The 27,232-nt window shown below is 46.1% G+C and overlaps 2 protein-coding genes across 10 annotated transcripts in view; one reads left to right on the top strand and one right to left on the bottom strand.

The window, feature by feature from the left end:
- The first annotated feature begins 1,282 nt into the window (after positions 1 to 1,282).
- On the top strand, positions 1,283 to 23,473 carry EIF2D (eukaryotic translation initiation factor 2D). Of its 5 annotated transcripts, XM_022593588.3 has the most exons (15): positions 1,283 to 1,501; positions 2,416 to 2,606; positions 4,098 to 4,181; positions 4,665 to 4,755; positions 7,319 to 7,426; positions 9,266 to 9,519; positions 10,020 to 10,137; positions 11,974 to 12,019; positions 12,411 to 12,514; positions 12,636 to 12,785; positions 13,156 to 13,245; positions 13,969 to 14,064; positions 15,131 to 15,251; positions 18,075 to 18,249; positions 19,761 to 23,473. In XM_022593588.3, the coding sequence occupies exons 1-15, from the start codon at positions 1,446 to 1,448 to the stop codon at positions 19,829 to 19,831; spliced, it is 1,755 nt and encodes a 584-aa protein (XP_022449296.1). In that variant the 5' UTR covers positions 1,283 to 1,445; the 3' UTR covers positions 19,832 to 23,473. The 5 variants fall into 5 exon arrangements, with proteins under 5 accessions (XP_022449296.1, XP_022449297.1, XP_089764820.1 ...); XM_022593589.3 differs by lacking the exon at positions 4,098 to 4,181 and having other exon boundaries at positions 1,347 to 1,501; XM_089908694.1 differs by lacking the exon at positions 7,319 to 7,426 and having other exon boundaries at positions 1,347 to 1,501.
- Positions 22,362 to 27,232, bottom strand: part of RASSF5 (Ras association domain family member 5) — a 71,892-nt gene continuing 67,021 nt past the window's right edge. For 2 of the 5 annotated variants that reach the window (XM_089908705.1, XM_089908718.1), the window contains 4 exons: positions 26,905 to 27,202; positions 26,299 to 26,414; positions 25,810 to 26,013; positions 24,623 to 24,719 (listed from right to left, as the gene is read on the bottom strand). In XM_089908705.1, the coding sequence (XP_089764831.1) occupies positions 25,855 to 26,013; positions 26,299 to 26,414; positions 26,905 to 27,202 (573 nt within the window). In that variant the 3' untranslated portion in view covers positions 24,623 to 24,719; positions 25,810 to 25,854. The other 3 variants (XM_089908710.1, XM_022593593.2, XM_089908735.1) reach the window with 2 other exon arrangements.

Below are 27,232 nucleotides of genomic sequence, written 5' to 3'. Positions count from 1 at the left end.
ACAAGGATCTGTGGCACTCTCCTCCTCTGGGCTCCTCTGACTTTGGCTTTATGGCTGGGGTGGTTCAGAATAAAGGCATGGTGGGTCAGAAGCGCAAGCGCAGGAGGAGACGGAGTTGTGGCTGGCCTCAGATTAAGGGCAGAGATGGTGGTGGACAGAGACTGTGGAAGGCCTAATCTTTGTTATAGCCCAGATGGACTTCTCCTCTGTGTGACTGTATCACCAAATTAAAGCAATTAGGATTTTTTTTTTTTCTTGGTGGATGGACACTCTGCTCTGAAATTTTCATAAGCAAAATTAAGTTTAGTAGGGGCCAGGACCCCAGGTATTAAAATCCTTGTATCCAGGGTACACAGCAGTCCCTTTCAGGGAAACCCAATCCCTCACCCCTGCCTGAGACTGTTTTTTGTTTGTTTGTTTTGGACTAATATCTACTATTTATTGGAAAATTTCAAAGCACCCTGCAACATATCACATACGTTATCTCAGTGGTTTCTCACAGAAGCCCAGTGAAGTATGTATTATTACCTCCACATCTTACAGAGAATGTAAGAGTTTCAGAAAGGATAAGCCGTTGGCCCAAGATCAAACTGCTAGGGAGAAGCCAAACCATAATTTGATCTTACTATGCCTCAAAATTATTTTTTTATAAGCACTCTGAGTTTTAAAAATTGCTTTGGAAACAAAATCCCCCCAAATAATGCCAGAATGCAAAAGGTACATAAAAATGTCCAAAACTGTGGGGTTTTTTAACCAAAAATGTTTTAAATAACAGATTTGAAGATCATTTGTATAGTTTTTTCCTCTTAACAGGAGGTCAAACCTGGGACTAAAGTGGATTCCTTGTTATTGTTATTATCACCTCATGTAAATTAAAAAACAGGAAGGAGAAAATCTCGGAAAGAATTCTAGCTGAGGCCCCAGGTGTACAATAAAATGTAAAGATTTTAATAAACAAAAGCCCTGAAGAAAAGCATTCAAGAGGCCTGCAAGTTTAATAAAACACGAGTTCAATTAATTTTGTGCAGCTGAACTAAATTGAACGGAATGAGAGCTGGCAGAGCTCCTACTCAACACACTATAACGCTGATGGCGTAAAAATGAACGGAATCGCTGTTGGCCCCAGAGATAACTACAGACGCGCCCGCTCAAGCCACTCGTGTAGGCGCAGAGCCGAGAAGGGGTGAGGCGCCAGGGTGCACCGCTCCGCGCAGGGATCCGCCCCGCCTTCTCCGGCCCCGCCCCCCACGCTTCAGTTCCCAGCCTTGCCACTAGGGGCGGCCGCGAAGCTGCGCGGCCCCGGTTTCCAGCCGGGCCCCTTTCCCAGCCGGGCCCAAGCATGGCTGCCCCCAGGACTGCGGGTCGGGAAGCCGCCGTGCTCGCGCTTTCCTGACAGTCCCTGGCTGCTGTGGTCTCCTTCTCTTCCCCAGGCCACTCCAGCAGACATGTTTGCCAAGGCCTTTCGGGTCAAGTCCAACACGGCCATCAAGGGGTCGGACAGGTGAGGGAGAGAAGAGCCTGCTCTGCCCACCAGGGCACCCAGACATCTCTCAAGCTTGGCTGGCTCACAGCCTTTTCTGGGCTGGGTCAGCCGACTTGGGGTGGAGGCCGAGGGGTACAGCCGGAGAAGGGACCCCGGGGGGCGGGCAAGGGTGAGTTAGACGTGTTTTGAGAGTGAAGATGGAGAGGAGGCCTGATTTATCTCCCAGGCTGTCTTTTGGATATTTTAGTGAGTTTACGAGAAAGCGTAATTCAATCAGCGCGTACTGACTGCAGTCTGTTTAAGGTGTCGTGGAGGATGCAAAAATGAAGGAAAACGGGGTCCCTGCCCTACCAAGAGCTTTGAGTCCCTTGGGAGAGATTAGATGGGGCACGGAGAACTACAAGTATACGAGAAGAAGTATCTAGTGATTACCACTGGCAGGAGAGACAGATGGAGGGTGAGGTGAGAGAGGATAAGGCACATGTGGTAAGAGCTGTTTTGCAAATGAAGGTATCACCTTGGGAATTTTGGAGCCAGTGTTCTATAGTTGTCATTCTTGGTGCCCTGGCAGAGCTGTTTAATCATAGGTTGACAGATTTGTCAAGCATATATGAGAAAGGAGTGGGTCCAAGAGCTATGTGTGGAGTCAGGAAAGTAGGGCTTAGTTTCCAGTGGCAGGCTAACTTGGGTTGCTTACCAGATCTCAGTTTTTTCCTTTCTTTGTAAAATGGAAAGACATGCCCCAGGAACATGTGAAAATAGATGAGACATTGGATGAGAAAGAGAATGGGATGTTTTGGAAGAGTGAGAATAGGGCATCATCAACCAGTCTTTTTCTTGGCCCTCGTGATTTTATAGTAAGTCTTGAGTCCTCAATATTTATTAAAATCCATCCAGGCAGCATACATACCAGGTATGTGTGCTCTCTGCAGGAGAAAGCTTCGGGCCGATGTGACAGCTGTTTTCCCCACTCTTGGAACGGATCAGGTCTCTGAGTTAGTACCTGGAAAGGAAGAACTCAACATTGTGAAGTTGTATGCTCACAGAGGGGATGCAGTGACTGTGTACGTGAGTGGTGGTAACCCCATCCTATTTGAACTGGAGAAAAATCTATATCCGACAGGTATGGCAATGGGATGGAGATGGCCATTACTATGGTCCTTGCCTAATATCTGTTTCTTCCATTAATCTGTCTTCCTTAAAACAAATAAATGCAAAATCTCCCTAAGAATCTTTTTGGATTTAGTGTCCCTAGAATTGGGTCTTTCAAGATCAGAAACTGCTATAAAAGTGAGGGAAAAAAGGGTTAACACAAAAAAGAAGGTGGTTGCCAAGGGAAATTCTGAGGTGAAGAAACACTTGTTTCTAGTGGGTTAACTAGGGATTGGAGCAGAGGTCGTGAAAAGGGTGGAGTTTCAGGGCATGTAGAAAATGCTTCTTAAAACGTTCACTAGTGGAATTTTCTTAAGATACTGAAGAGATACTGTGATGGGAAAGAAGCTGGGTTAGTTAAACTCCACACCCAGCTGTCTTAGTGGTGGACTTTGGTTGAGATATCTCACAGGGATTCTTTCTTAGGCTCTTGTCTGGCTCTCAGGATTGTTTGCTTGCTTTCTTTGTCACAGATCTCAGAGAGGCAGTGTCCTTTTCTCTTTTCCTTGGCTGCTGACACCTACTTTGTCATTTGGGGGCTTTTCTTCCTCCCAGCTTGGCTGCAGCAGTGCAGTGCAGTCTCCTACCCCAGGCCACCCCTACCCCCACCCTGCTTTGCTGCTGTACACATACAAGCCCTTTTTGATCTAAGGGTTTTACTGCTAATCCCTGTGGAAACAGAGAGAATAAAAATAATAAACATGGGAAAGTTTCAGAATTTCTTACAGGCTTGTGCCCTGGTTTCGGATTACTTGCTTCTGAGGTCATAAAAGGAATCCTCGTGGGGCCTCTGTCCCTACTTTTATCCACTATGGCCATTTTTGGCTGCTGCAATCCAGGTGGAACAATAGGTGCCTCCAAGTCTCAAGTGACACCCAGTTTCTTAAGTCTCCGCCTTCTTCAAGACTGCAGCCTCGTTGAGAAGGGAGTCAGCCTGATGTAAACTATATGGAATGTGTTTCCCACAGGAAAAGGGGCACTCAGTTCCCAGAGAGGGGAAAAAGGATACTGGACAGGCAAAAGCAGATGTTCACTTCATCACTAGTTTTAGCCTTACACATAAATATCCAACTTTGGCAATTAAACAGACTCTTAAAGCTGTAGCTCACTTCATGTGTCTTCCGACCAGTAAAAGTGATAACTTCTCAAGATCATAGATTGAGAGAAACTACTGCAAAGAGCTCAATATAAATATGTAAAGAATGCAGGTCTCTAAGGCTAAAGGGAGCAAGGATTCTAAAGTAAATAGCATATAACATATAAACCGCTTCACAAACTTGGGGTAACCTAATAAAAAAAAAGAAGGCAACTTCTTTGGGCATCCCCTTACAACCTTCTCTCTAGCTTTGAGTTGAGTTTCTTTTCTACATCTTGATTAATGTGCCCTTAGTGTTTGGCTTTGCCATTCCCCAGGAGGTTGACTTTTGGGCAGTAAGTGTTTTCTGGCTCTCTTCTTGGACAGTGTACACCCTGTGGTCTTATCCCGATCTTCTACCAACATTTACAACATGGCCCCTGGTGCTTGAAAAACTGGTGGGGGGAGCAGGTAAGAGTATTTTCCTATATTCTGGATACTGGCTGAAACCTACTTAGTAAAGGCCAACTACTTTAATAAATGTACCCATTTTGTGCATTCATATGATTGAAAAATAGAATTTTTCCCCCATGTCTGTTGCATCTCTTACTTGGCTGCTTCTATGAGCTCTCTGGGCCTCTCTGACCCTGCTGTAAGGCTTAAATAAGATAAGTGACATGAAAGTGCTTTGTGAACTGCCATATGCTATACTTTAGATTAATAAACTGAATTTAGGAAACCAGAATATGATAGATCATGGAACTGGACCCTCAGCTTGGTGCTTCAGTTTGACCACTAGTCTCCCAGAAGGAAAAGGTCTGATCCTCAGTTTGCCACTTTTTATTTTCATTATGAATAATGTAGTTGATGCTTAATAAATGTATGTTTGTTGAGCAAATGAATAAATGATGAAGTAAACTGTGGAGTTAGTTGCAATGCTTTTGTTTCCTGCAGATTTGATGCTGCCAGGACTAGTGGTGCCCCCTGCTGGTCTGCCTCAGGTACAGAAGGGTGACCTCTGTGCCATTGCCTTGGTGGGGAACAGGTACTGTGCCAGTCAGCTGTGCCTATGGGGAAAAAACTTAGGGAAAACTTGGGAGGGGTGGGAATGACAGCTTCACATCATATGGATAAAGGATTAAAAGAGAAAACAGATTCTTCCTGAACAATCAGAGAGTGGGGAATGGCAGTGAGCCTCTGGGGTATCCATACATCTGGGCCAAGTGTATTTGCTCCTGCTGCTGCTTCTTTTTTAAAATTTATTTGGTTTTTTTCTCCTTTAAAAATGTTTTTCTTAGATTTACAGAAGAGTGGCAAGTATAGTACAGAGCCCTGAAATATTCCTTACCCAGCTTCCTGTAATGATAACATCTTGTATAACCACAGTACAGTTACCAACACTAAGGAATTCACATCGGTACAGTCCTTTTGACACTATTACAGACTTGATGCATATTTCCCCAGTTTTCCCACGATGTCTTTTTTTCTTTTTTTGTGTTCAAGAATCCAGTCTAGGTACCACATTGCATTTAGTTGTCATGCCTTCTTAGTCTCCTGTCTGTGACATTTTCTTGGCCTTTCCTGCCTTTCATGGCTTCAACATTATTTTTGTCTAACATCCACATCATCATCCTCATCTTTTAATTATTTTTAATAGTTTTATTGAGATATAGTTTTCATACTATAAAATTCACCTGTTTCAAATGTACAGTTCAGTGATTTTTTTTAGTGTATTTACAGGGTTGTTCAGCCATCACCACAGTGTCTCTTTTTTAAAATAAATTAGGAAGTAATCGTATGAACAGTTCTGAAAAATCAAAACCCTCTCACCCCATAATCCTTTTCTCCTAGAAGTAACCATTATCATTCTGATGCATGTCCTTGTCAGCCTTATTCAATGCATATATACACGTGCATATAAAACGTATGGTCTGGGGTGTGTATGTTTAAAAATACAAATAAACAAACTATCCCTATTACTTTTTCACTTCAGGTAGTGGGGACATTTTCCATGTCAGCAAGCACAGATAAGCTGAATCTTTTTACCTGCTGTGGGGTGATGGGAAAAGCCCTCTTCTAGTGGACATTGTGGTTGCCTCTACTTTGTCTCTACCACAAACAAGATCTTCCTGATGCCTCTAGGGACACTAGTGCCAGTCTTTTTCTAAAGTAGATACTAAGAAGCAGAACTGTTTGGCTGAAGAGCGTGCATATTTTCTGTTGCCCTATAAAAATGCTGTGTCAGTTTTCCCTCCTACCTACAGGGTATATGGAGCCTGTTTCCTTACATGCTCACCGACACTGGATATGATGGGTCATTTTCATTTGTATCATCCTGAATGAAAAATGACATCTTATTATTTTACTCATTGCTTCTTTGAGAGAGAAACATGGTAGGCATGGGAGGGCTCAGTGTTTAAAGATCTTATTTTTGCTGCTCATATTCTCCTATTTTCCTTGAACCTTTTGGAACCAAGCACCTAGAAATATTTCCTTCCTTGTTTACCTGTAGCAAAACTTGAAGTTGAAAAGAATGGTGAAATTATTGTTTTTTTCCCCCCAGTATTCTATCCAATATAGGAGAAAACTACATAAATGTGTATTTGGCCTCTCAGTTTGTCATTTAGAATGTATGTGGGAATGAAGCCTAGGTGGTTTATGGAAGGGGGTGAGGGTACAAGGGAGTTTACTAAAACTACAAGCCAGGTTCGAGACCGAAGCTCTTGAGCCATTGACCGTTCCAAGGGTGGAAGACAAAGACCCATCTTTTAGGAACTGGGAAAGAAGCCAAATTCAAAGATTCTGTGGCAGGAACTGACCCATGGGCACAGTAAGTGGAGCCACCGGATTAGCAAACATTTTTTTGAAGTTCAGGTGTTGGGAAATCTGCCCTTGAATCGTCTACCTTAGGTCCAGGCAACGTTGCCAGGCTTGTATATTCCCCTCCTGTTAGCCAGCTGGACACCAATCCTTACAGGCAATGTGTGAGCATTGCTGAGTAACAGTGGGGTGACAGAGATTTCCATTTGGGCTTTGGTAGTTTTTTGTAGTTATTGTAAATGTGGTTGTTTTTTATATTTTGGACACATCCAGTTCTTAGATAGACAGTTATACAGAGCAAGCCCTGTTACAAAGAACCAACTCAGAAGGAACCTTTAGTTGGTACCACTGTATCTCTCTTCTCTCTTCCCTGTGGCATCCCTCAGCCTAATTTATGGCATATGAATGGCCTCCCTTCTGAATTTCCATATAGGATGGCTATGCCTTTTTTAAATGGGGAGATAATTTATATTTTTGAAATTAAAGAAAGGAAACTTTAAATATCCTTCTGAGTCCTGCCTGGGTTTGATTCATAATAATATAACAATGATAACATCAGTAGAGGAGTTACTTACACAGAAGGGAATATTTGGTCAAGGAATTTTTGAAAGTCATATGTGTAGGTAATTTGAATAAGATTGAGACTGCACTGAGTTTTAGCTCTGTGATACAAGTGGATGCTTCAGATTTGCAACCGTGCTGCTTTGAACACGTGTAGAAAGCTGGTCCTGACATGTGCCCTCCTGGAAGACTTTCCCTGACCCTTGTCTCTGGCCTCCTCCTCTCAGAGCCCCCGTTGCCATCGGAGTTGCTGCCATGTCCACAGCCGAGATGCTGACCTCAGGTCTGAAGGGAAGGGGCTTCTCTGTGCTCCACACCTACCAGGACCACTTGTGGTGGGTTCCATGCTTTTTCTGTTTTATAGGGAGCTGGGTGTGCGGAGAGAGCACAGGGCCTGGATTCAGAAGCGAGAGTTTTGATCCCTGCTGTGTCCTTAGTCAAGTTGCTGACCCCAGACATTAATTTCCTTGCAAAATGTGGAGAAAAAAAAAAATATATATTTTTGCCTGTTTAGAAAAGAAATTACGGAGAACTTTATTTTCTAGGTGAATTGTAGAATCCTAGGGCTGGAAGAAGGCCTTAGGGATTGTCTTCTCTGCCTCTCAGTACAGTGATATTCTTTATTTTTATGGCACTGGTCGATGTGGCCTTTTCTGCCGTGTACATTAAGGCATTTTCTGACCCCATGACGAGTGCTCGGGAATTCTCACATCTGAATCCAAATCAAAGTAGAGTAGATCCTCAGGCACCTGGGTGATAACCTGATTACTTTCATGTTGTTCAAGTTCCACATTTCGGATCTCGTCCTCATTATGGAACTTGCACTTTCTCACTGTGACAGTTGCTCTCTGGAGCTGTATGTGAGTTTATTTTCTGGTTATTTTCTTGTCATTTAACCAAAATAGTAAGTAGTGCTTTTCTCGAAAGCAGTATACCTGGTCTTTTGGCCAAGTGTGGTGGCCTGTTGGTATAGAGTTACCCTTACGTTTTTAGTCCGTCTTGGAGTTACTTGTTTTACAAGTATTGGCCAAGCCCTGCTTTGCTGGCGGTCCAGCCTCATCAGCCTGGGTTTCAGCAGGCGTTTGAGGGCTGCTTACTCACGCACTCCCAGCACCTTGTTTTCTGACTCTTAGTCTGGGCAATTAAGGTCCTGTTGTCTAAATTGTCTTATCAGTGGCTGCCTCAGCCTCCCCTCCTCCCACCCTTTCAAAGTACTTGTGGTATTTACCTGATCAGAATAGCCTGAACATGCACTGTGGCCTCACTAGTAGCCATACTAATAAGCCTTGCTGCAGCTGTTAGTAAAACGTCGACTTGCATAATCTTAGTTAACATAAAGCTTTTGGCTTTTACCGCTCTGCTACGTGGCATCCCTTTTTTTCCTGTCTTCATAAGGCTTAATGTCATAAAACCATTGTAATCTCTACTCCACAGGTTAGATTGCATCCTTTTTTTTCAATTGAGGTATAGTCGATGTACAATGTTGTGTTAGTTTCAGGTGTACAGCCAAGTGATTCTAGTGATCATTAGTATATCTAGTGATTCTAGATATAGATATATACATATATGTTCCTTTTCAGATTCTTTTCCATTAAAGGGTATTACAAGGTATTGAATATAGTTCCCTGTGCTCTACAGTTGGTCCTTGTCATTTATCTATTTTAGATTGCATTCTGATTTAACACAGAAGCAACTGTTTTTGCAGTCTTGAGCAGTCCAGGTGTTTGTAATTTGTTCCATACGCTCAACCTTGGGTTTGTATTTCACCAAACTGGTACTACAGATGCGTTTGCAATCTTAATTTGGTTATTTAATTCAAAATAGTTTTATTTTTAATTTATGTGAAGGGAATACTTTGGAAGGGGAGCTCCACTTTAACTATGTTGTCTTTAATTTTTCTCTGTCCCTGAATTTCTGTTAATATTATTATTCCTTTGGGTTAAGGAGGAGGCAAGAATTACTCTCCCCATTTCAGAGATGAGGAAACTGAGGCATGGGACTTCTCTGGGCCCAGAATTGGAAACAGATTTTGAGAGGCACACCCAGGTTCTCTGGCCTCTGCTGGACACCCCTGCCTGTGGGTCTTACTCTCTCTGGACCCCCGCTGACCCCCTGACCGGGGCTGGAGAGTGTTGCGGCTGCTGCTCAGTGTTTCTGACATGAGGTTTTTGCAGGCGATCTGGAGACAAGTCCTCTCCACCATCCATTGCTCCACTGGCCCTGGATCCCCCAGATCTCAGTGAAGAGAAGGGGTCTGTCCACGCAGACACCACCTTGCAGGGAGACATGAGGCGCCTGACCCTGGAGGGAGAGGAGGAGGAGGGGGAGGTTCAGCAGAGGTGTGGGGAGAAGTCCCTGTCAGAAGCCACAGAAGACCCCAGTGTCGGGGGCCTGAACCCAGACCCCACGGACAGCAAGACCCTTCAAGGTACAGCTCTGGCAGAAGTAGGGCAGTCTCCTCTCAGTGTAGGAGACTTAAGTGCTCTGCTCTGCTTCTGACTAGAGCGGCACTACAGCTCCGGGAGGGGAGGGGAAAGTCCTTATTTTTGCTGAGGGTGGTGCCACAGCCCTTTGCCATCTTACCTGGGAGTCTTCCGCATATGTCGCGTTTCCCTGGATACCCGTCGACTCTGCTATTTGGACTGTTCCCAGCTACACGGCCCTCTTAGTTTTCTTCTGGCTCTGACTTCTCTATCAGAGAAGCATCTGCGCCTGGCTGGGTGGGACTTTGTGGCCTGACCCCTTCTGTGGGGTGAGACCTCTGTAAAGGCTCAGTGTTCTAGGAGTCTGCGAGCTTTGGTGCCTGGGAATGGGCTCCTTCAGAGCTGAGGGGTAAGGTACGGATGTCACTGTGCGGGGAGTTTACCTGTGCTGCGCGGGCCTTCTGCGGCCCTCAGGAAGGATGTGGTTCTTGTCTTTTCCTTGCAGAGCAAATGGACGAACTGTTGCAGAGATGCTTCTTGCATGCTTTGAAGTACCGCGTCAAAAAGGCTGACCTCCCTTTACTCACCAGCACTCTCCTGGGCAGCCACATGTTCTCCTGCTGGTATGGAAGGCATGGTGTGGGCTGGGGGCCGGGCAGCGGGTCTGTCTCTTGCTCTTTGGTGGTAGGATGGGACAAGGCTGATGGGGGAATTGTTTTAGGGACATGATGTGGAAAGAGTGAAGTGGAGGGTTGATCTAGCAAATACTGAGTTTTAAAGACTTAAGTTTTAGCTAGTAAAAGGATGTTGAGGAAATGAAGGTTAAAATTCGCAAGGCGCTTTGAGCACTGCCTCTGCTGTGGTGATTCTGGGCTCTTTTACTGATCGGGCAGCATGTTCCGCCCCGGAAGGGCCCTGGGGCAGCCTGTTTGTCTGGAGGCTTCAATCCCCTCACACCTTTCTGAAGAGTAGGTGGGCCAGATTAGGTTGTGTCAGCAGGAAGAATCGGTGTGAACCCCCCACCCGACCCGCACACACAGCCACCAGCAGAGGGAGTGTTACATGTGGGTTGAACCTGGACTTTGAAGACAGAGCCATCTGGGCTCAAAAGCCAGCTCCCCAGGGTGTTGGAGCAAAGGTGTATTTGAGCCCATTACCAGGCTTCTCTGAGCCCTGATTTCTAACACTTGTAAGATTGCTGTCAAGATCAAATAACCTGACATTTAAAAAGCACCCAGTAAATATTATCATGCCAGGAGATTTGCTTATTGATTTTCACCTCAAGTCTGAATTTCTTTCTGAGAATTTTGCTCTGTTTTTTAAAAAAGTGGTTTTAAGGGGCTTCCCTGGTGGCGCAGTGGTTGAGAGTCTGCCTGCCAGTGCAGGGGACACGGGTTCGTGCCCCAGTCCAGGAGGATCCCACGTGCCGCAGAGCGGCTGGGCCCGTGAGCCATGGCCGCTGAGCCTGCGCGTCCGGAGCCTGTGCTCCGCAACGGGAGAGGGCACAGCAGTGAGAGGCCCGCGTACTGCAAAAAAAAAAAAAAAAAAAAAAAAAAAAAGTGGTTTTAATGTAATTCTCTTCCTCTACACGTGAGCTTCTTTAAGGCATTCTATACAAGTATGGGGTCTGGAGTGCGTGGCAGGATACTTGGTAATTTGTCCTGACGTTGCTGGGTTGCAAGTAACTGGGAAAGGGGTAGAGGTTCTTAACCTGGGGTGGGTTCTAGAAGGGATCCCTATGAATCCCACTGCTTTTGCTTGTCACATTTTGAGAGAAGATGTACGTTCTGGGGAGATAGAATGATTACAGCTTTCATTAGGGATCTTTCCCCCAAAGCTAACAGTCTATAAAGAGTCAGATAGTAATTATTTTAGGCTTTGCAGGCCCTACAGTCTCTATTGCAACTGTGCAAGTCTGCCATTGTGGCAGTAAAGCAACCATAGACGGTAGATGAATGGGCATTGCCAGATTTGGCCTGCAGGATGTGATTTGCCTTGCTGCCACAGTGAGCTTGGTGTTGCAGAGGCTCACCTGGAGGTGAAACTTCTGAGGCCACAGAAGGCTGTCTAGTTTGAAAGGAATCTAAAACTGTATCTGGTACAGTAGCCACAAGCCATGTGTGGCTATTTAAATTTAAATTAAATAAAATTTAAAATTCAGTTCCTTAGTCACATTCGTCACGTTTCAAGTGCTTAATAGCCACATTTGTCTAGTGGCCACCACGCTGGTAGCAGAGGACATTCCATCTTTACAGAAAGGCCTATTGGACAGCAAGGACCTGGAGGAGCTAAAGTCTGCATCTCTCTCTGATGCTGCCGATGGGCAGAGAGTTCTGGAACAGCGGCCTCTTTCTGAACATGCAGGAGGAAGGCTGAGGAAAATGTCCTCCTCTCAGTGTCAGGCAGGCCGTACCACTACTGCTTTGTTAGCTTAACTTGCCTTTTCCATCTGCCATCAGCCCCGAAGGACGACAACTGGACATAAAGAAGTCAAGCTACAAAAAGGTAAGCGGGTCCCTTCTCTGCATACCCACACAGGGAGCTGTGTAGGGGCACACGTGGCGTGAGCTGGTGGACATGGGGAAGCCCTGTGTGCAGGGCTGAGGCTAGAATTAAGCTTTTTGATTCCAGGTATAGGGGGCGGAAGAAAACTCTCCCTGGGCTGAGGCAGTTGGGTGGGCACCCACTCCCCTCTCTCCTTCCCACCCCTTTATATCTGATCCAAGTTCTGAAAGGCTTCACCGGCAGGGGCCCTTCCCTTCCTAACTGGATGAGGACAGGGACTGTCCCACGTCCCTCCCCGGGACCTGCCCAGCTCGGTGTCTGGCATGTCTCAGGTGCTCAGCGTGTGTGCAGAGTCGATGAGGTCCCCTACCACTGGCCCTCTCTCCCTTAGCTCTCTAAGTTCCTGCAGCACATGCAGCAGGAGCAGATTATACAGGTGCAGGAGCTGAGCAAAGGGGTGGAGAGCATTGTGGCTGTGGACTGGAAGCACCCGAGGTGAGTGCAGGGGGCCTGGTCACCGCAGCTCAGCTGGCCCCAGGGCACCTGGGCCACGGACCGGGAATCCCCGAGACACTAGTATAAAATGTGTTTTTTCTTTCCTTCTGCTGGGTTTTAGGATCACATCTTTCGTCATACCCGAGCCCTCCCCGACCTCCCAGACAATCCAGGAGGGTAGCAGGGAACAGCCCTATCACCCTCCAGATATAAAATCCCTCTACTGTGTCCCAGCCAGCATGACCCTGCTCTTCCAGGAGTCTGGCCACAAGTGAGTTTTTGGAGAGCAGCCCTTCTCTGCCTGCTTGGTGTTCTGGCCTATAATCCTTTCAGCCTGAGTAGTGTTCTTCTGTGACTGGCAAAACCTGCTCTGCCCCCTCCTCCCTTTCTCCCAGATCCAGCTTCAAGCCTCCTTCCCCTGGGAAGGGTCTCTGGACTAAGTGAATGAGAGAGTAGGTCTCTCCCTTTTCTACCTGTAATTATTCTTCACACGGCCCTGCTGGCCCCTGGCAGGAAAAGGGAAGAACCCAGAGGTCGAGAAGCTGAGGACAGCGCCCTGCTGGGCAGGAAGTGAATCTTGGTATTTACAGTTGGTCTCCCAGCATAGCGTGAATAACGCCCCCCCGTCACTTCTCACCTAGGAAGGGGAGCATCCTCGAGGGCAGTGAGGTCCGAACAATCGTCATCAACTACGCCAAGAAAAATGACCTGGTTGATGCAGACAACAAAAAGTGAGTGGATGGGGAGGGGAGCTTGCCCCATGTCTTTCAGTGTTCATCTTCAGAACATGTGGGGGGTGGCTGGGAGGGAGGGGTGCAGGAGATCACAGACTGCTAGAAATAATCAAGGCCAGTGGTTTCTAAACCATAGGCTGCGGACACTTAGAGCTGTGGTCTAAGGTAGTCAGATCCAGATATGCTGTCAACATTGACTGTAGCCTGAGTAAGCATCATCTCATATGTATCTACTGTTGATCTTCAAATGCACTTGCCCTTGTGAGGAACGAAATGCAAACTTTAAAAAATTTTACCAATGCCGTCTTAGCTTTTTGGTATTCTCTATTTTCTTAGTTAAGTGGATATAGAAGGTAAACTAAATGAAGAGTGTTTCATTAATTACTTTTTTTTAATTTCAAAAGATACCCTCATGATCAAAAAGTTGGGAACTACTGGTTTAATCATGGTTAGTTAGTAGCAGAAGTGAGCCAGGATCCTGGTCTCCGGATTTTTTTCCCATCCCACTTTCTCCTCCACTGCCTGTTTCTCCTTTGTTCTAGGAAAGCAGACGTGTACCTCCCATCCAGAGGGTACGTTGCTTCATGGACTGTGAACCCCTAATTGGTTCTAATAATGTTGAATGACTTTAAACAACACATAACACATGAATCCTGAGTGGACCCTGGGATCAGAAGGGGTGGGGCTAGGAGTTCTTTACTGCCTTTTCTTTCCCTTTAGTCTTGTGAAATTGGATCCCATCCTATGTGACTGCATCTTAGAGAAAGGTGAACAGCACACAGTCATGAAGCTTCCATGGGACAGTCTCCTGAACAGGTAGTGGGGATTGGTAGCCCCTCCCCAATGTTTCCATCCCCTCCCCTTGATGTCTATCACATTGGACTTCAGAATTGTCCCTCTCATCATCTCTGACTTTCTTTCCATAATTCACACCATGTCAGTCTACATAAACACAGGCTTGGGTAATTCTGATGTGGAGGGTCTTTGGAGCGATATGAGCCAACACAGTATAGAAGAACTTGAGAAGGAGAGAGAAGAGGAACATTAATTAGAAATAAGAGCTTCAAAAAAAGAAGGTGTGGGTGGTGGGTGGGGATTGTCTTAAAGTCTTTTCAAAGGAAGGATTCTTATACTCTTTCTTTTCCGTAGACCCAAAACTGAAAATAACTTCTATAAGGAGTTAGCAAACTATAGCCTGTGGGCCAAATCTGGCCTGCTACCTGTTTTTGTAAATAAGGTTTTATTGGCACGCAGCCGCACCCATTTGTTTACATATTATCTGTGCTGCTTTCCTGCTAAATGGCAGAGTTGAGTAATTTCAACAGAGACCATATGGCCCTTGAAAGCCTAAAATATTTACCACCTGGCCCTTTCTAGAAAAAGTTTGTCAATCTCAATATATATGCTAGCAAAAGAAAATCTGGTTAGACAAAAGGTAGAAATTCCTTGTGGTAAAGGTGTCTATAAATGATGCATGATTGCAGCATGTCAGAAATGTGAAGCAGCACTTTATTCTGCTGGGTAAGGGAGACTCTTGAGATAGTAAACTCCACAAGCCCGCCTGGGCAGGTTTTCAGAAGGTCAGGCAAGTGGACAGTTTCTAGGGGCTCGAGTCTCGGATGTTCCCTTCCCTGAGTCAGTGGGGTCTTGACTGTGGCCACGCTTTGGGGAGCTTTAAAAAATGAATCTTCCTGATGAGAGTTTCTGACTTAATTGGTCTGGGGTTTAGTTCCCTAGCTGATTTGAATGATTCTACTGTGCAGGCAGAGGTGAACCGCCACCTGTAAGATCAGCTTCCATCTAGCTGTCTGCTGGGAATGGGATATGAGGAAATGGTTTCTGCCGGCTTTATCAGTCACCAACTCATTAACTCCCGTTTCAGATGTTTGGAAAAATTGCAGCCTGCCTATCAAGTGACCTTTCCGGGACAAGAGCCCATTGTGAAGAAAGGCAAAATCTGCCCAATTGACATCACCCTAGCACAGAGAGCTTCTAACAAAAAGGTAATTTTTAAAAGACACAACGTTTGAAGATGGTGATTTAATGTCCCTGCTAAGTTCTAGTCTGTAATGTGATCGGAGGTTTTTAGATTGGCCTTAAACGCCTCAAAGATTGTTTAGGAAACACCCATGTTTGTGTGACTGGGCTAGGCCCTATGTAAAACAGGTAAAGCTGACCCCCTCCCTCACTGCTCTCTAGGATTTTGTGCTAGGAAACTTGCTAGAGCCTGGTTCTAAAAGTAAACAAGATCTTATATTTATTTTTTTCTTAGAACTATGGTAGGGGCTTTCAGCTCTTACTCATTCTGTTACCTCTTGGGCCTTGTTCAGTGAAAATAACTACTAAAGAATCGCTGAAGGAGGGACTTCCCTGGTGGTGCAGTGCTTAAGAATCTGCCTGCCAATGCAGGGGACATGGGTTCGATCCCTGGCCTGGGAAGATCCCACATGCTGTGGAGCAACTAAGCCCATGCGCCACAACTACTGAGCCTGCGCTCTAGAGCCCGCGTGCCTCAACTACCGAGCCCACATGCCGCAACTACTGAAGCCCACGTGCCGCAACTACTGAAGGCTGCATGCCTACAGCCTGTGCTCCGCAACAAGAGAAGCCACCGCAATGAGGAGCCCGGGCACCACAACGAAGAGTAGACCCTGCTCGCCGCAACTAGAGAAAGCCCACACGCACCAAAGAAGACGCAACGCAGCCAAAAGAAAGGAAAGAAAAAAAGAATCGCTGAAGGAACTGAGTGTGTTTAGCTTGGCAACACAAAGTCGTAGGGAACAAATTACATCTGTCCTCAAATATGTGAAAAGCTGTACTTGGAAAAGGAGTGCACTTATTTTGTATGCCTTGAGAAGACAGAAATAAGATTATTGGGTAGAAATCCCAAGAAGCCAGACTTGGGTTCAAAATAAAGAACTTTCTAGTAGTGTGTGGTTATGAACGTGGGCTTTGAGATTAGAGACCTGGGTTCCAGTGTGGCCTTGCTGCTTGACTTTGAGCAAGTTACTTAATGTTATTTTGCCTGAGTTTCCTTATTTGAAGAATGGGGATAATACCTACCTCATAAGGCACTGTGAGGCTCAAATGAAGGAATATATGTAGGCGGAGCACTTAGAATAGTACTTGGCATATAAACATTCACTAAATGAGAACCAAACAATGATAACCTTAATGATTAGCAACAGCCACCATTTCTTGAATGTGTAATTATGTGTGATGATGGTTTTGTCTTTATGTTAAAAAGAGCCCTTGTCTTTTGGCGATACATACGGAAATATTTGCAGACGAGATCTGATGTCTAGGGGGATTTGCTTTAAAGTAACACAGGAATGGGGGTGGGTGGGGATATAGATGAATCAAGGTTGGTCATGAGTTGATAACTGTTAAAATTCATGATGGGTACATGGGAGCTCATCGTACTATTCTACTTTTATTTATATTTTAAATTCTCCATAAAAAAAACTTTAAAAAAGTATATGAATTTTTTCATTATTAAATTTGTTATGGTGATCGATGATCAGTGATCTTTGATGTTACCATTGTGAAAAAGGTTACAACTCGTTGAAGGCTCAGGTGATGGGTAGCACTTTTTAGCAATAAGGTATTTTTTAATTAAGGTATATACTTTGTTTTTTAAGACATAATATTATTGCAAACTTAACAGTATAGTGAGAACATAACTTTTAAAAATATTTCATTGAAGTACAGTTGATTTACAATGTTGTGTTAATTTCTGCTGTACAGCAAAGTGACTCAGTTATACATGTATATATTCTTTTTTGTATTATTTTCCATATGGTTTATCACAGGATATTGAATATAGTTCCCTGTGCTATACACTAGGACCTTGTTATTTATCCATCCTGTATTTACTAGTTTGCATCTGCTAGTCCCAAACTCCTAATCCTTCCCTTACCCACCCGCCTCCCCCTTGGCAACCACAAGTCTGTTCTCTATGTCTGTGAGTCTGTTTCTGTTTCATAGATAGGTTTATTTGTGTTGTATTTTAGATTCCACATATAAGTGATATCACATGGTATTTGTCTTTCTCTTTCTGACTTACTTCGCTTAGTATGACAATCTCTAGGTCCGTCCATTGTTGCTGCAAATGGCATTATTTCATTCTTTTTTATGGCTGAGTAATATTCCATTGTATATATGTACCACATCTTCTTTATCCATTCATCTGTAAATAGAATGATAGATAGTTTGTTTCCATGTCTTGGCTATTGTAAATAGTGATGCTACGAGCATAGGGGTACATGTATCTTCTCGAGTTATAGTTTTGCCTGGGTATATGCCCAGGAGTGGGATTGCTAGATCATATGGTAGTTCTATTTTTAGTTTTTTGAGGAACCTCCATACTGTTCTCCATAGCAGCTGTACCAATTTACATTCCCACCCAGAGTGTAAGAGGGTTCCCTTTTCTCCACATCCTCTCCAGCATTTATTATTTGTAGACTTTAATGATGGCCATTCTGAACAGTGTGAGGTGGTACCTCATTGTGGTTTTGATTTTCATGAGAACGTAACTTTTATATGCACTGGGAAACCAAAAATTCATGTGACTCATTTTACTGTGATACTCGCTTTATCATGGTGGGTCTGGAACTGAACCCACAGTACCTCTGAGGTGTGCCTGTATTGGATGGGGTAGAAAGAAAAAATCAATTTAGAAGCACAAAAATTAATTATTTGGATGAAGGTACCATGGTTGTAGGGATGGTGAACATAGCGGGTGAGGAGGCTTCTGAGGCCCTGGAAGGTTTCTGGAGGGGAGGGCATGTGGTCTGTACCCACCATCAGTCTTCTGTCCCCCACAGGTGACTGTGGTCCGGAACTTGGAGGCCTATGGTCTGGACCCATGCTCAGTGGCTACCATCCTCCAGCAGCGATGCCAGGCTAGCACTACTGTCACTCCTGCCCCTGGGACCAAGGACATCCTGCAGGTTCAGATCCAGGGAAATCAGATCCACCATCTCGGCCGGCTGTTGCTCGGTGAGCATCCCCTCTTAAGAAGCAGACACATTGGTCTAACTTGGCAAAGATCTTCCTACCAACTAAACTCTCTCTAGTGAGTTTACCATATATGTAGCTTTTAGCAGCCAGAGAGAGGTGGAACTAATGTTTGAACTAGATCCTTTAGCCCCCAAATTCATTGTTTTCTCCACCATGCTAGTAGTTTTCTTCCTGGTTTTCCTTTTTTTGTAAGACATTTGTTGAGCACCCAAACTTTGCTAGGCACTTTGCTGGGCTTTTTGCAGGCTTGGTCTCTGAATCATAATGATGCTGCAGAACTGTTCCTGTTTTGCAGATGAGGAAACTAAGTTTCAGGACATTGCGCTGAGACATTCAGCTGTTCAGTGCTGCCGCTGGGCTCTGAACTTTGATTTGCTTGACTCCCAAGCCTAGGTTCTTTCTGCCAACCCTGAGTCACCCAGCCTCCAGTCTGTCCTCAATTCCAGCTGCCGGAGTCAGCTTCCTGAAACAATGTGATCACATCACTCCTCTCTGAAAAACTTTTTATATCTCCTTAATGCCTTCAGAATAAACTCTTAAGCTCAATAAACAAGACCCTCCCAGCCCAACCCCATCTTCCATCCGGGTTCTCTGGCAGGTCCCTGATCCCCACGCCAGGCTTCAGCCGTGCTGGTCTCCTTTGCTGTTCCCCATGTGCACCTGCATATTCACACCTGGGTGCTTTCCTCTGTGTTGTCGCCTCACCTTGCGTGGCCTCTCACAGCCTGACCTTAAAGGCTCATTGGCCCAGCTCAGGGGTCACAGGAAGCCTGTCTTGGAACGTGTCCCCCTCTTTTTTTTTCTGTTTCCTTAAATTGACATTTAAAAAACTGCTAACATAGTACTTTCCAATTGTGTTTGTATTTCTGGTTAGTGTCTACAACTTGGCTAATTTATTCTGTTGTCTGAACTCCTTGTTAGACCGAACTTCTTGAATCAGAGACCTTACCTTTTTCATCCTTTTTTCATGCCCAGGGTCTGGCCCATAGTAAATGCTCAATAAGCAAATTTATTTTATGGTCTAAGGCAGTACACAGCAGTTAACTTTTACAGTTGAGCTCCTTTAAGTGAAAAACCCCATACGAAATACAGAGGAAAAAAGATAAACACATGACTGAACTCAGACACACACATTCTGTCTCGTGAGAAAATTATAAATGCCTGAAGTACACCTAGAAGGTAGCTATCAATGTGAAAATTGCTGAAATACACACTTCATCCTCGAGGTGTAAGGATAAATGGTCCATTCCCGTTGGAGTTGAGTTTGAGCTGGGTGTAGAAGAGCAGGTCATATGATGGAAATGGTTTGAACTGAGAGTTGACAGCAGGAATGAGCACACAGTGGGGCAAGAGGGCCAGGAGGTAGCTGTGCAGATTGGGGACCTTGGAGGTCGGGGCCAAGGAGGATCATTGTAGACAAAGGGGAAGGAGTTGCGGGGAGGAGAGCATACACATGCCTCACTGAGGAGTTTCTGCCTTTTGGATTGTAGAAGAGTATCGGCTTCCTCGAAAACACATCCAGGGCCTGGAAAAGGCCCCCAAACCTGGCAAGAAGAAGTGACAGACTCTTGTTTCATGTGGTTGATCCAGAGGAAATCCAAGCTGTGGGCTGGTAATTTATATGAGTATTTTCTGCTTTTGCAAATTAAAAAATATATAATTCTTTACCAAAATAAATTTTTATTCTAATCTAAATTTGATTTCCCTCCTGTTTCCTCCACTTAGCTAAAATGTTGTACGAAGTTTTCAGATCAGAAGCCATTTTAAATGGACACTCAAGGCCGTTGTGGCGTGCCTTTTCCATTCACGTGGTTTCAGTCATTTTAGTTCGTCCTCTGCTTTCAAGGCTGAATAGCCCATCCGGAGTTCAGGCAGGTGGGCCCTTCCCATTTTTAAAGTCCCTCTACCAAATATTCAATAGCCTCTTGCTATTCTTACTACCTAATTAACCTCCTAGCCCAAAATCACTCCTTCACCTCTTTAAAGGGCTATTTATATAGATATTTATATTTGTCATCAATCAAGGCAAAAGACGGAAGGGTTGGCCTTAAGTTATAGCAAAGTTTAGGCTATACAGAAATAAGAAACAGTGAAAGCATATTAGGACATGGAATTCTATAGAGCAATGATTTTTCCCCAACATTGGCAACTGCCACTAACAGCCGTAAGTTGTGATGTGGCTGCAAGATGATGGCTTTGCTGCAGTGAAGTCTTAGCCAACAAATGCTTTCTTTAGCCTCAAACTTCTTCACCTGGGGCTCATGGAAGAGGTCTTCAGTTGATCTTCAGAGGGTCCACGAACTTCTCCGAAAGAGTGTGCAAGATTTTGTATGCTCATTTTCCTAAAAGAGGTTACCATGCTTTTGTCAAATTCCCAGCAGGATCATGTGATGCCAAAAAGGTTCAGAACCCCTGCTGTGGTCCCTGCTCAGTTTGTGGCAGTCATTTCTGTACCAGGGCTCTCCTTGTACGATAGGAAGAAGGGCTGAGCTGAATAACTGCAGAGTTCTCTGGTTTGACCATCAAAAAAACACACTTCAGTTTACTTCCTTTTTTCCCTTGGTCATACCACTTTTGTTTTTTTTAAACCAAGATAAAGGCTTGAAACTATCTACAGTATTCACAAATTCCCCATCTGGGGCTTGAAAAAGAAGAAGGGGATGAGTATGAAAATGTGTGTGTGAGGTTCCTTGCCTTTTGTTATTAGGCCCCGAATAACTGTCCTTTTCACTGCTGACTCACTATAAGTAAACTCCTTTCTTACCGATCCACTCTGTTGACATAAGCAATATGAAACTGAGAAAGAGAGTTCTAGAAATTGACCCCAAACAAGATTCTGTTACAGCAGAACCCTTGGACAGACAGAGTTTCATCTAAGGGAGCACAGTATGTACAGCAGTCATGAAATACGGTCCTCATATGAATACAAATAACATGTAGTACTTTATAAAGTTCTTTCACAGACGTGATTTGTTTTGCACAACCTTGGAGGGATTGGAGCCTCAGAGAGAGGTTGTGTCTTGCCTTGTTAATCCCTGCTAAAGACACAAGCCAGTAGATGGTGAGGCTGGATCTAAAATAAACATCCAACTCTTCACTGTGGTTTGACCCAGAATTCTGCTGTGAAACAGTGTTGTCAGGACTTGTGCTTCGAACGGTTTTTCCAGTAATGGTGACACATTTGCAATGACTCATCTTCCCTTTCCTCCTTGTGAATAACATAGGTACATGTGAGGAGGCAGGGGAGAGTTAGGCTGTGCAAAGGATTCCTTTTTCTGTGTGCTAAACTGAATAATCTATACCAAGGTCAAATGTACAACTTTAAGCTTAATCCCATATTATAACCAAATGAGTTTCAGTGAAAAGCAGAAACTTTTTCATTTCTGGGTTTTGGCAAAATTATTGAAAAATATACTTCTTGGAGGTCTAGGTGAGCACACATTACAGATGTGCCCCATTCCTGGACACTTTTAAGAATGTCTATTGGACAGGGGGCGCTCTCCTAGAGGGAGGCTGGGAGTGGACTGGATGAGCTCCGGAGGCCCCCATTCATTGCACTGTGTGTGATCAATACCGGAAGGCAGGCGAGAATTTCTTTCTAATAACTTTTACGTGGTTATTACCACGGTTACCGAGATGTTCCTTTGACGGATGTCAGAGCTAAGGTCAAGGGACTGTTTTAGTCATCTAGCCCCCTTCCTCCAGGTGAGATGATCTCAAACTTTCAAAGACACATTCCTATCTAATTTTTAAATAATTCTGAAAATAGAAGGATCATTGCTTAACTCAGTAGCCTGTTCTGGTGTTCAATCATCCTTAGCTCCAGAAAGCCCCTCCTCCCTGTAGTAAGTCCCCTTTCCTCTCCTGCTCTGTGCAGATGCAGAATAGCCAGGCACCTAGGCAGCAACCCCAGCCCATGCCTTTGGACGGTTTTCTCAGGCTGATTTAAACAGTAGCCTTCATTCCTCCGTTCGTTGGCAAAAGGAAATCTGACTTGGACACAAAGTGTGCGTTCCTCTATTCCCACCCCCACTCCCAGCTCCCGATTTCCGTGAGATGGGGAAGTTCAAGGAACACATCTCTGGTCTGAATGATTTTTGCAACCAGCTTTTATTACTTTCTTTAAAACCCATATAAGAAAGACATTTAAAAAGAAAACGTCCCCAAAACAAACATTTTACGCACTGGGCAACACAACAGTAGAAGGCACTCCAGCAGTCATGCCCACCCTGGGAGGGAAGGGACACTCCCTACACACTACTGTTTCGGAGGTCCTGGTCTAACTGTGCTTTAGAGAAAGTCTGAATTTTCCCATAGTTTCCTTATTTCATAAACACCACTATCTCTTTATATATAGCTATATGCCTTTATGTATATATGTACATGACTTCTTTTCTTTCTCAAAAATAAAATAGCCACCCCATCAGAGGGAGGTTCTCAGCAGCATTCACAGCGGTTGCACGGGATCCATGCCTTCTATTCATGTTACAGACATGCAGCTTGAAGAAAAGAGGACTCTGCACCCACCCCTGTCGATATACAGCAGGGAGAGAGATTTTTTTAAAGCGGGGGACGTGATAAGGCTGAGCAGGAGATGGCAGATAACTAGGGTTTTTATGATGTAAAAAATCTCTTTTGAGCTGCTTAACTCGTCCTGTTTTTGCAGCTCTGAAGACTAAGTGTTTGCATGCTGAGGGGTCTGCATTCCTTCTGTGATCAGGGGCACGTGGACTCAGCAAGGGTCAGGGAGGGAGGGAACTGCTGAGGCTACACAAAGAAGCGTGGGCTCAAACCAACCCAGCAGGGACTTGGGAAGGCAGAGGACGACAAAGAAATGGTCTCTCAGAGGCTGCACTGGAAAACTGGCCCCGCTTTGAAAGTCCAGAGTCCTTCTCCCTCTGTGCAGGAGTGTCTCTGTAGTCCTGGCTACTGGCTTGAATTGTTTGGCTAGTTTTAAGTTTGAACCTAAGCAAGGAGCCAGTACACATGTAGAGCTGGGAATCTGATCCGCCCTGTCCAGGCAGTTTGACCTCACTTCTTGGAAGTCAGAGCCCAGGACCTTAGACGGGAAGGAGGTCTGCGACCCTTGTCCCATACTTGGAGGGAAGATTCTCCTGGCCTTGTCTCCCACACTGCCACGAGCAAGCCAGCAGCAGAGCCTCAAGCAAATGCCCCTGCTCCTGTCCCTCTTTGAAAACAAAAAGGCACTGAGGTCAGCAGGAGGCCAGCCCCGTGCGTGGCTGGCCATTCTTCGAACATAAAGGTCTCCAAGTTGGCTGAGTTGGAGGTTCCCCCCTCTGTACTCAAGGCAGCTCCTCTGGCGGTATCGGGAGATCCCAGAGTCCCAGTGGGAGGAGAGAGGCAGTGCTGGAGGCCAAAGGGAAACCAAGGCAGCCAGGCCTCCTCTGCTCTCTAGCCCGGGAAAGGCTGAAGACAGCTTGGACACCTTTATCTGCAACATGTTTTGGCTCTGACTGCCTGATTTCCGTACTCAGCAGGAGACTTTAAAAATGGTAAATGGCTGGTTTCCCTTTGGTGGAAACACAAAAGGATGATGGCAATATTAAATTCAAAACTGTAACTCAGAAACAAAGAGCTGTTGACAAAGATATGGCTGAAGACCACACATACACAGATATGTATGCCTTTGGGTTTACATGTGCACAGGCTTTTGGGCCATCAGGGCCAGGGCCGGCTGCAGCTTCTCTGGAAATTTCTCAGGCAATCTCAGCTTCGGGGCTCCTGCCCCGAGCCAGTGGCTTTATGACCTTCCCTTAAGCATGAACAACGGGCACCTGGGGAAAGTGGGGGACAGTCCTTTTATGAGCACTGTCGTGCTCTCAGGGGCTCAGCTCAGACCTGCTAAAGGAATATGCTACAATTCTTGGACTCATAAATAAGGGAACCGTGGATGGCAAATAAGAAAGAAATTGAAAAAGAATAAAAGGCAGAGAAAGAACATATATCTCTAAAATCTTTTTCCTTTCCTTTGCCGGCTGGTGTGGAGAGAGGCAACTCTTTGGTTTGTGAAAGGCTTGCCGATGGTGAGAGGACGTGGTGGATCTTTCACACGAGCGAGCGCTGCTCCTGGGCAGTGTGCAGAGGGCACAGTGTGACGGTGGGCAGGCCCCAACTCCACGCACACACGTGTCCATCAGAGATTTTGTGCCACGTCTGGAACCGCTGGGCGGGCACAGATGCACCCAACAGAGGTGTCCTGAGAAAAAGTGTCTGTGGCAAAATAATAATAATAAAAATAAATCCGTGGGCATCAGGAGAAGAGGAAGCAGGACCAGCTAGGCGGGTTTGCCCTGGGATTCTCTTAAGGCCTCCTCCAGTTTCTGCCTAAACTTGTCATACTTCTTCTGCACTTGTTGGATTTTGTCCTGCTCCTCCTTTTCCAGGATTGTTAGGAAGTTCTGGAGCTCGGGGATGGAGAAGGCATCCCACTGTGGGGCAAGAGGGAGATTGGGGGAGAAACAACAGGAGACAGGTTAGTGGTCGCCTGATCCAAGGGCCCCTGCTGTCCCCACTCTTCACACAGTTTGCACATGGTTTGCTACTGAGTAGGCAGATGTGACAAATAAAGCTTGGGGTTTCCATGCCGCACCAGCGACAGAATTTCAAATCCTGGCATCTCGTGGCCAAGAGTTACTAGTCCACAAGCCACACTGTTATTCAGAGAATCAACAATCTTAAATTTCTCTGTAGCCGCTGAGCTCTTAACAGTGATGCGGGAGCTGCCTGGGACCCAGCTGTCTGCTTTGGGGTGATCAGCAACAGGCTCCCAACATGCGGACCCTCAAGTGGCACCTGGAGGAGAGCTGGACTTGGACTCAGGAGACTGGGTGTCAGCCTGGCTCCACTGTGTGGCCTTGAGCATGTAAGTCCACCTTCTCAGCCTGTTTTCTCACCTGCCGTGGAATTAGGGTACCTGCCTCCCTCGGCTGGCAGAGCAAATGATGAGGTGAGTCTGTTGCACAGCTCTGCAGAGCCTGGCGGGCCCGGGGGACCTGGCCTCTCAGGAAAGAAGGCAAGTCTGACTTCTCTCAGGCTGACCCAGGAACTGAGGGCCCCATGGGGCCAGGGGTTTCGACTCCTAAGCTCTTTGAGCACAAAGGAACATTAAGGTTTATCTGGTTTAATCCCCACATTGGATAAATGAAAAAACTGGAGTCCACAGAGGGAACCACAATCACAGACACAAGCACCACAATCACAAAGCTTGTAGCAGCAAACCTAGAACTAGAAGCCAGGCCTCTAAACCCCCAGGCCCGTGAGCTTGCCACGGGCCAGCAGTGTTCAAACAGCTTCAGCGGTAATACTTTTTCCCAACGAAATCTTCCACTATATAAAGCAGATGGAAAGCAGAGCTACCTGGTGGAGGCCGGGAAAGGACAGGGCCCCGCTCGCCTGGACCCCCCAGATTTCCACAGTGGCTCCCAAGACTGCTTCCCCGAACCCCAGGCCTCCAGTGAATGCAGTGTGACAAACTCTGTGAGAGGCACCCTGTTCTCGGTCACTCCTCTGTGACCCCACCTGCCACGCGGCCCAGGCCGCGGGGGCCACCAGCTTGGTTTCACCTCACTTCACACCACAGACTGGACTCCGGTGAGCTTCCCTTGGGGGATCGAGGTCCGCTTTGAAGAACCAGGGAGAGACAAATGACTCAAAAATACCCATGCCCAGTGGAGCCCAGGGATGGGGCTTGATGGGCCTCAGGCCATCCTGGAGCAAAAGAACCTGGGTGGAACACAGGGAGTTTCTCAGCGCCCCTCCACCCTGAGTTTTCAGAAATAAAGCGCATGAAGTCCTGTCTTTCCACAGGCCTTGCCAGACACAGGCCCTGACTTGCTACCCCAGGGCGCTTACAATCCTGGCTTAAATGCTGAACCTCAGCCGGCACTCACCCCAGCCCAACTGCCTTGAGACATTTTCCTGCTGTGCTGGGTGGTGAGGATAACCCTCGCCCGCCCAACGTGCCCCGCAGGCTGGGTTTGTGCACCAAACAAAGGGTCCCAGACCTACCTCCACCTCTCCAGTTTCGTTCTCCTTTAGCACGAAGCTGAGCACATCCGTGTCAGGCCCAGCGAGTAAGCGCAGGTAGAGGGGGCAGTCAGCAACGGAGAGTTTCTGGAAGAGCACTGCAAACCAAGAGAGGGGGCTGGGCACTCATCTTGGAAAAGAAGGGCAGGGGCTCAGGATGGGTGGGACCGATTGGAAACGCAGAGGCTGGTGTTTCTAAATGGAAGTGGCCATCCTTTCAACCTAACGAAATGAACCTGACAAGAATAAATAGGGTAACAACCTTTATCTTCGGTGTCTGCTAGAGTGTGAAGCATGTTTCCATTCACGTCATCCCCTAAAAGATTAGTAGGAGTGGTGGGCGGGTTCCGTCCCATTCCACAGATTAGGAAGTGAGAGCCCAGGGTGTGGTTTTCCTGAAGTCACACGTGGAGGGAGGGGCACAGAGAGCGGGGCGGAATGTGCGTGTGGCCCTTCCACAGACCTAATGCCACATGGATGGCTGGACGGAGGTGCCACGAGAAGCCCAATCCTCCCACTCCAGTGTGTTGGGGAGCACAGACGGACCTGGGAAAGGTAGTTTCTGGGTGGGAGCTAGCTCTCTCATACCTTGCCCGTCCTTGTGTATCCGCTTAAAAAGTGCAAACTTCTGGGGATTGTCCACGACCATGAACTTCTTGAGCAGCCCCTGGATGACCTCACTGACCGTGGTGGTGCTGCAGATGTGCAGCTGCTTGATGGCGTCCAGCGGCAGGTAGAAGGATGTCCGCTTGTCCGTGGTGGCTGCCAGGTCCACTTCCTTGATGGCGTCATAGATGGACGGGGGCCGGATCCCAGCAGGCACCATCACTGGCCGCCGAAGTCTCAGATGTACTTTGATGAAACCCGTGTAGGTGCCGTCTTCACTCTGCGGGGTGGGGGGCGGGGGGGTGGGGAA

The sequence above is a fragment of the Delphinapterus leucas genome, chromosome 1 (assembly GCF_059928025.1).
Source record: "Delphinapterus leucas isolate spDelLeu-1000000601 "Yukka" chromosome 1, BTC_Dleu_Yukka2, whole genome shotgun sequence".
Lineage (NCBI taxonomy): Eukaryota > Metazoa > Chordata > Mammalia > Artiodactyla > Monodontidae > Delphinapterus > Delphinapterus leucas.
This window is presented reverse-complemented; position numbering and strand designations above follow the sequence as displayed.

What these genes read in the sequence shown, in the direction of transcription:
- EIF2D (XM_022593588.3), top strand. Translation starts at nt 1,446, where the DNA reads ATGTTTGCCAAGGCCTTTCGGGTCAAGTCCAACACGGCCATCAAGGGG. An exon ending in AGAAGTCAAGCTACAAAAAG is followed by an intron (nt 12,020 to 12,410) that starts GTAAGCGGGTCC and finishes TCTCTCCCTTAG; the next exon opens with CTCTCTAAGTTCCTGCAGCA. An exon ending in GTTGATGCAGACAACAAAAA is followed by an intron (nt 13,246 to 13,968) that starts GTGAGTGGATGG and finishes CTTTCCCTTTAG; the next exon opens with TCTTGTGAAATTGGATCCCA.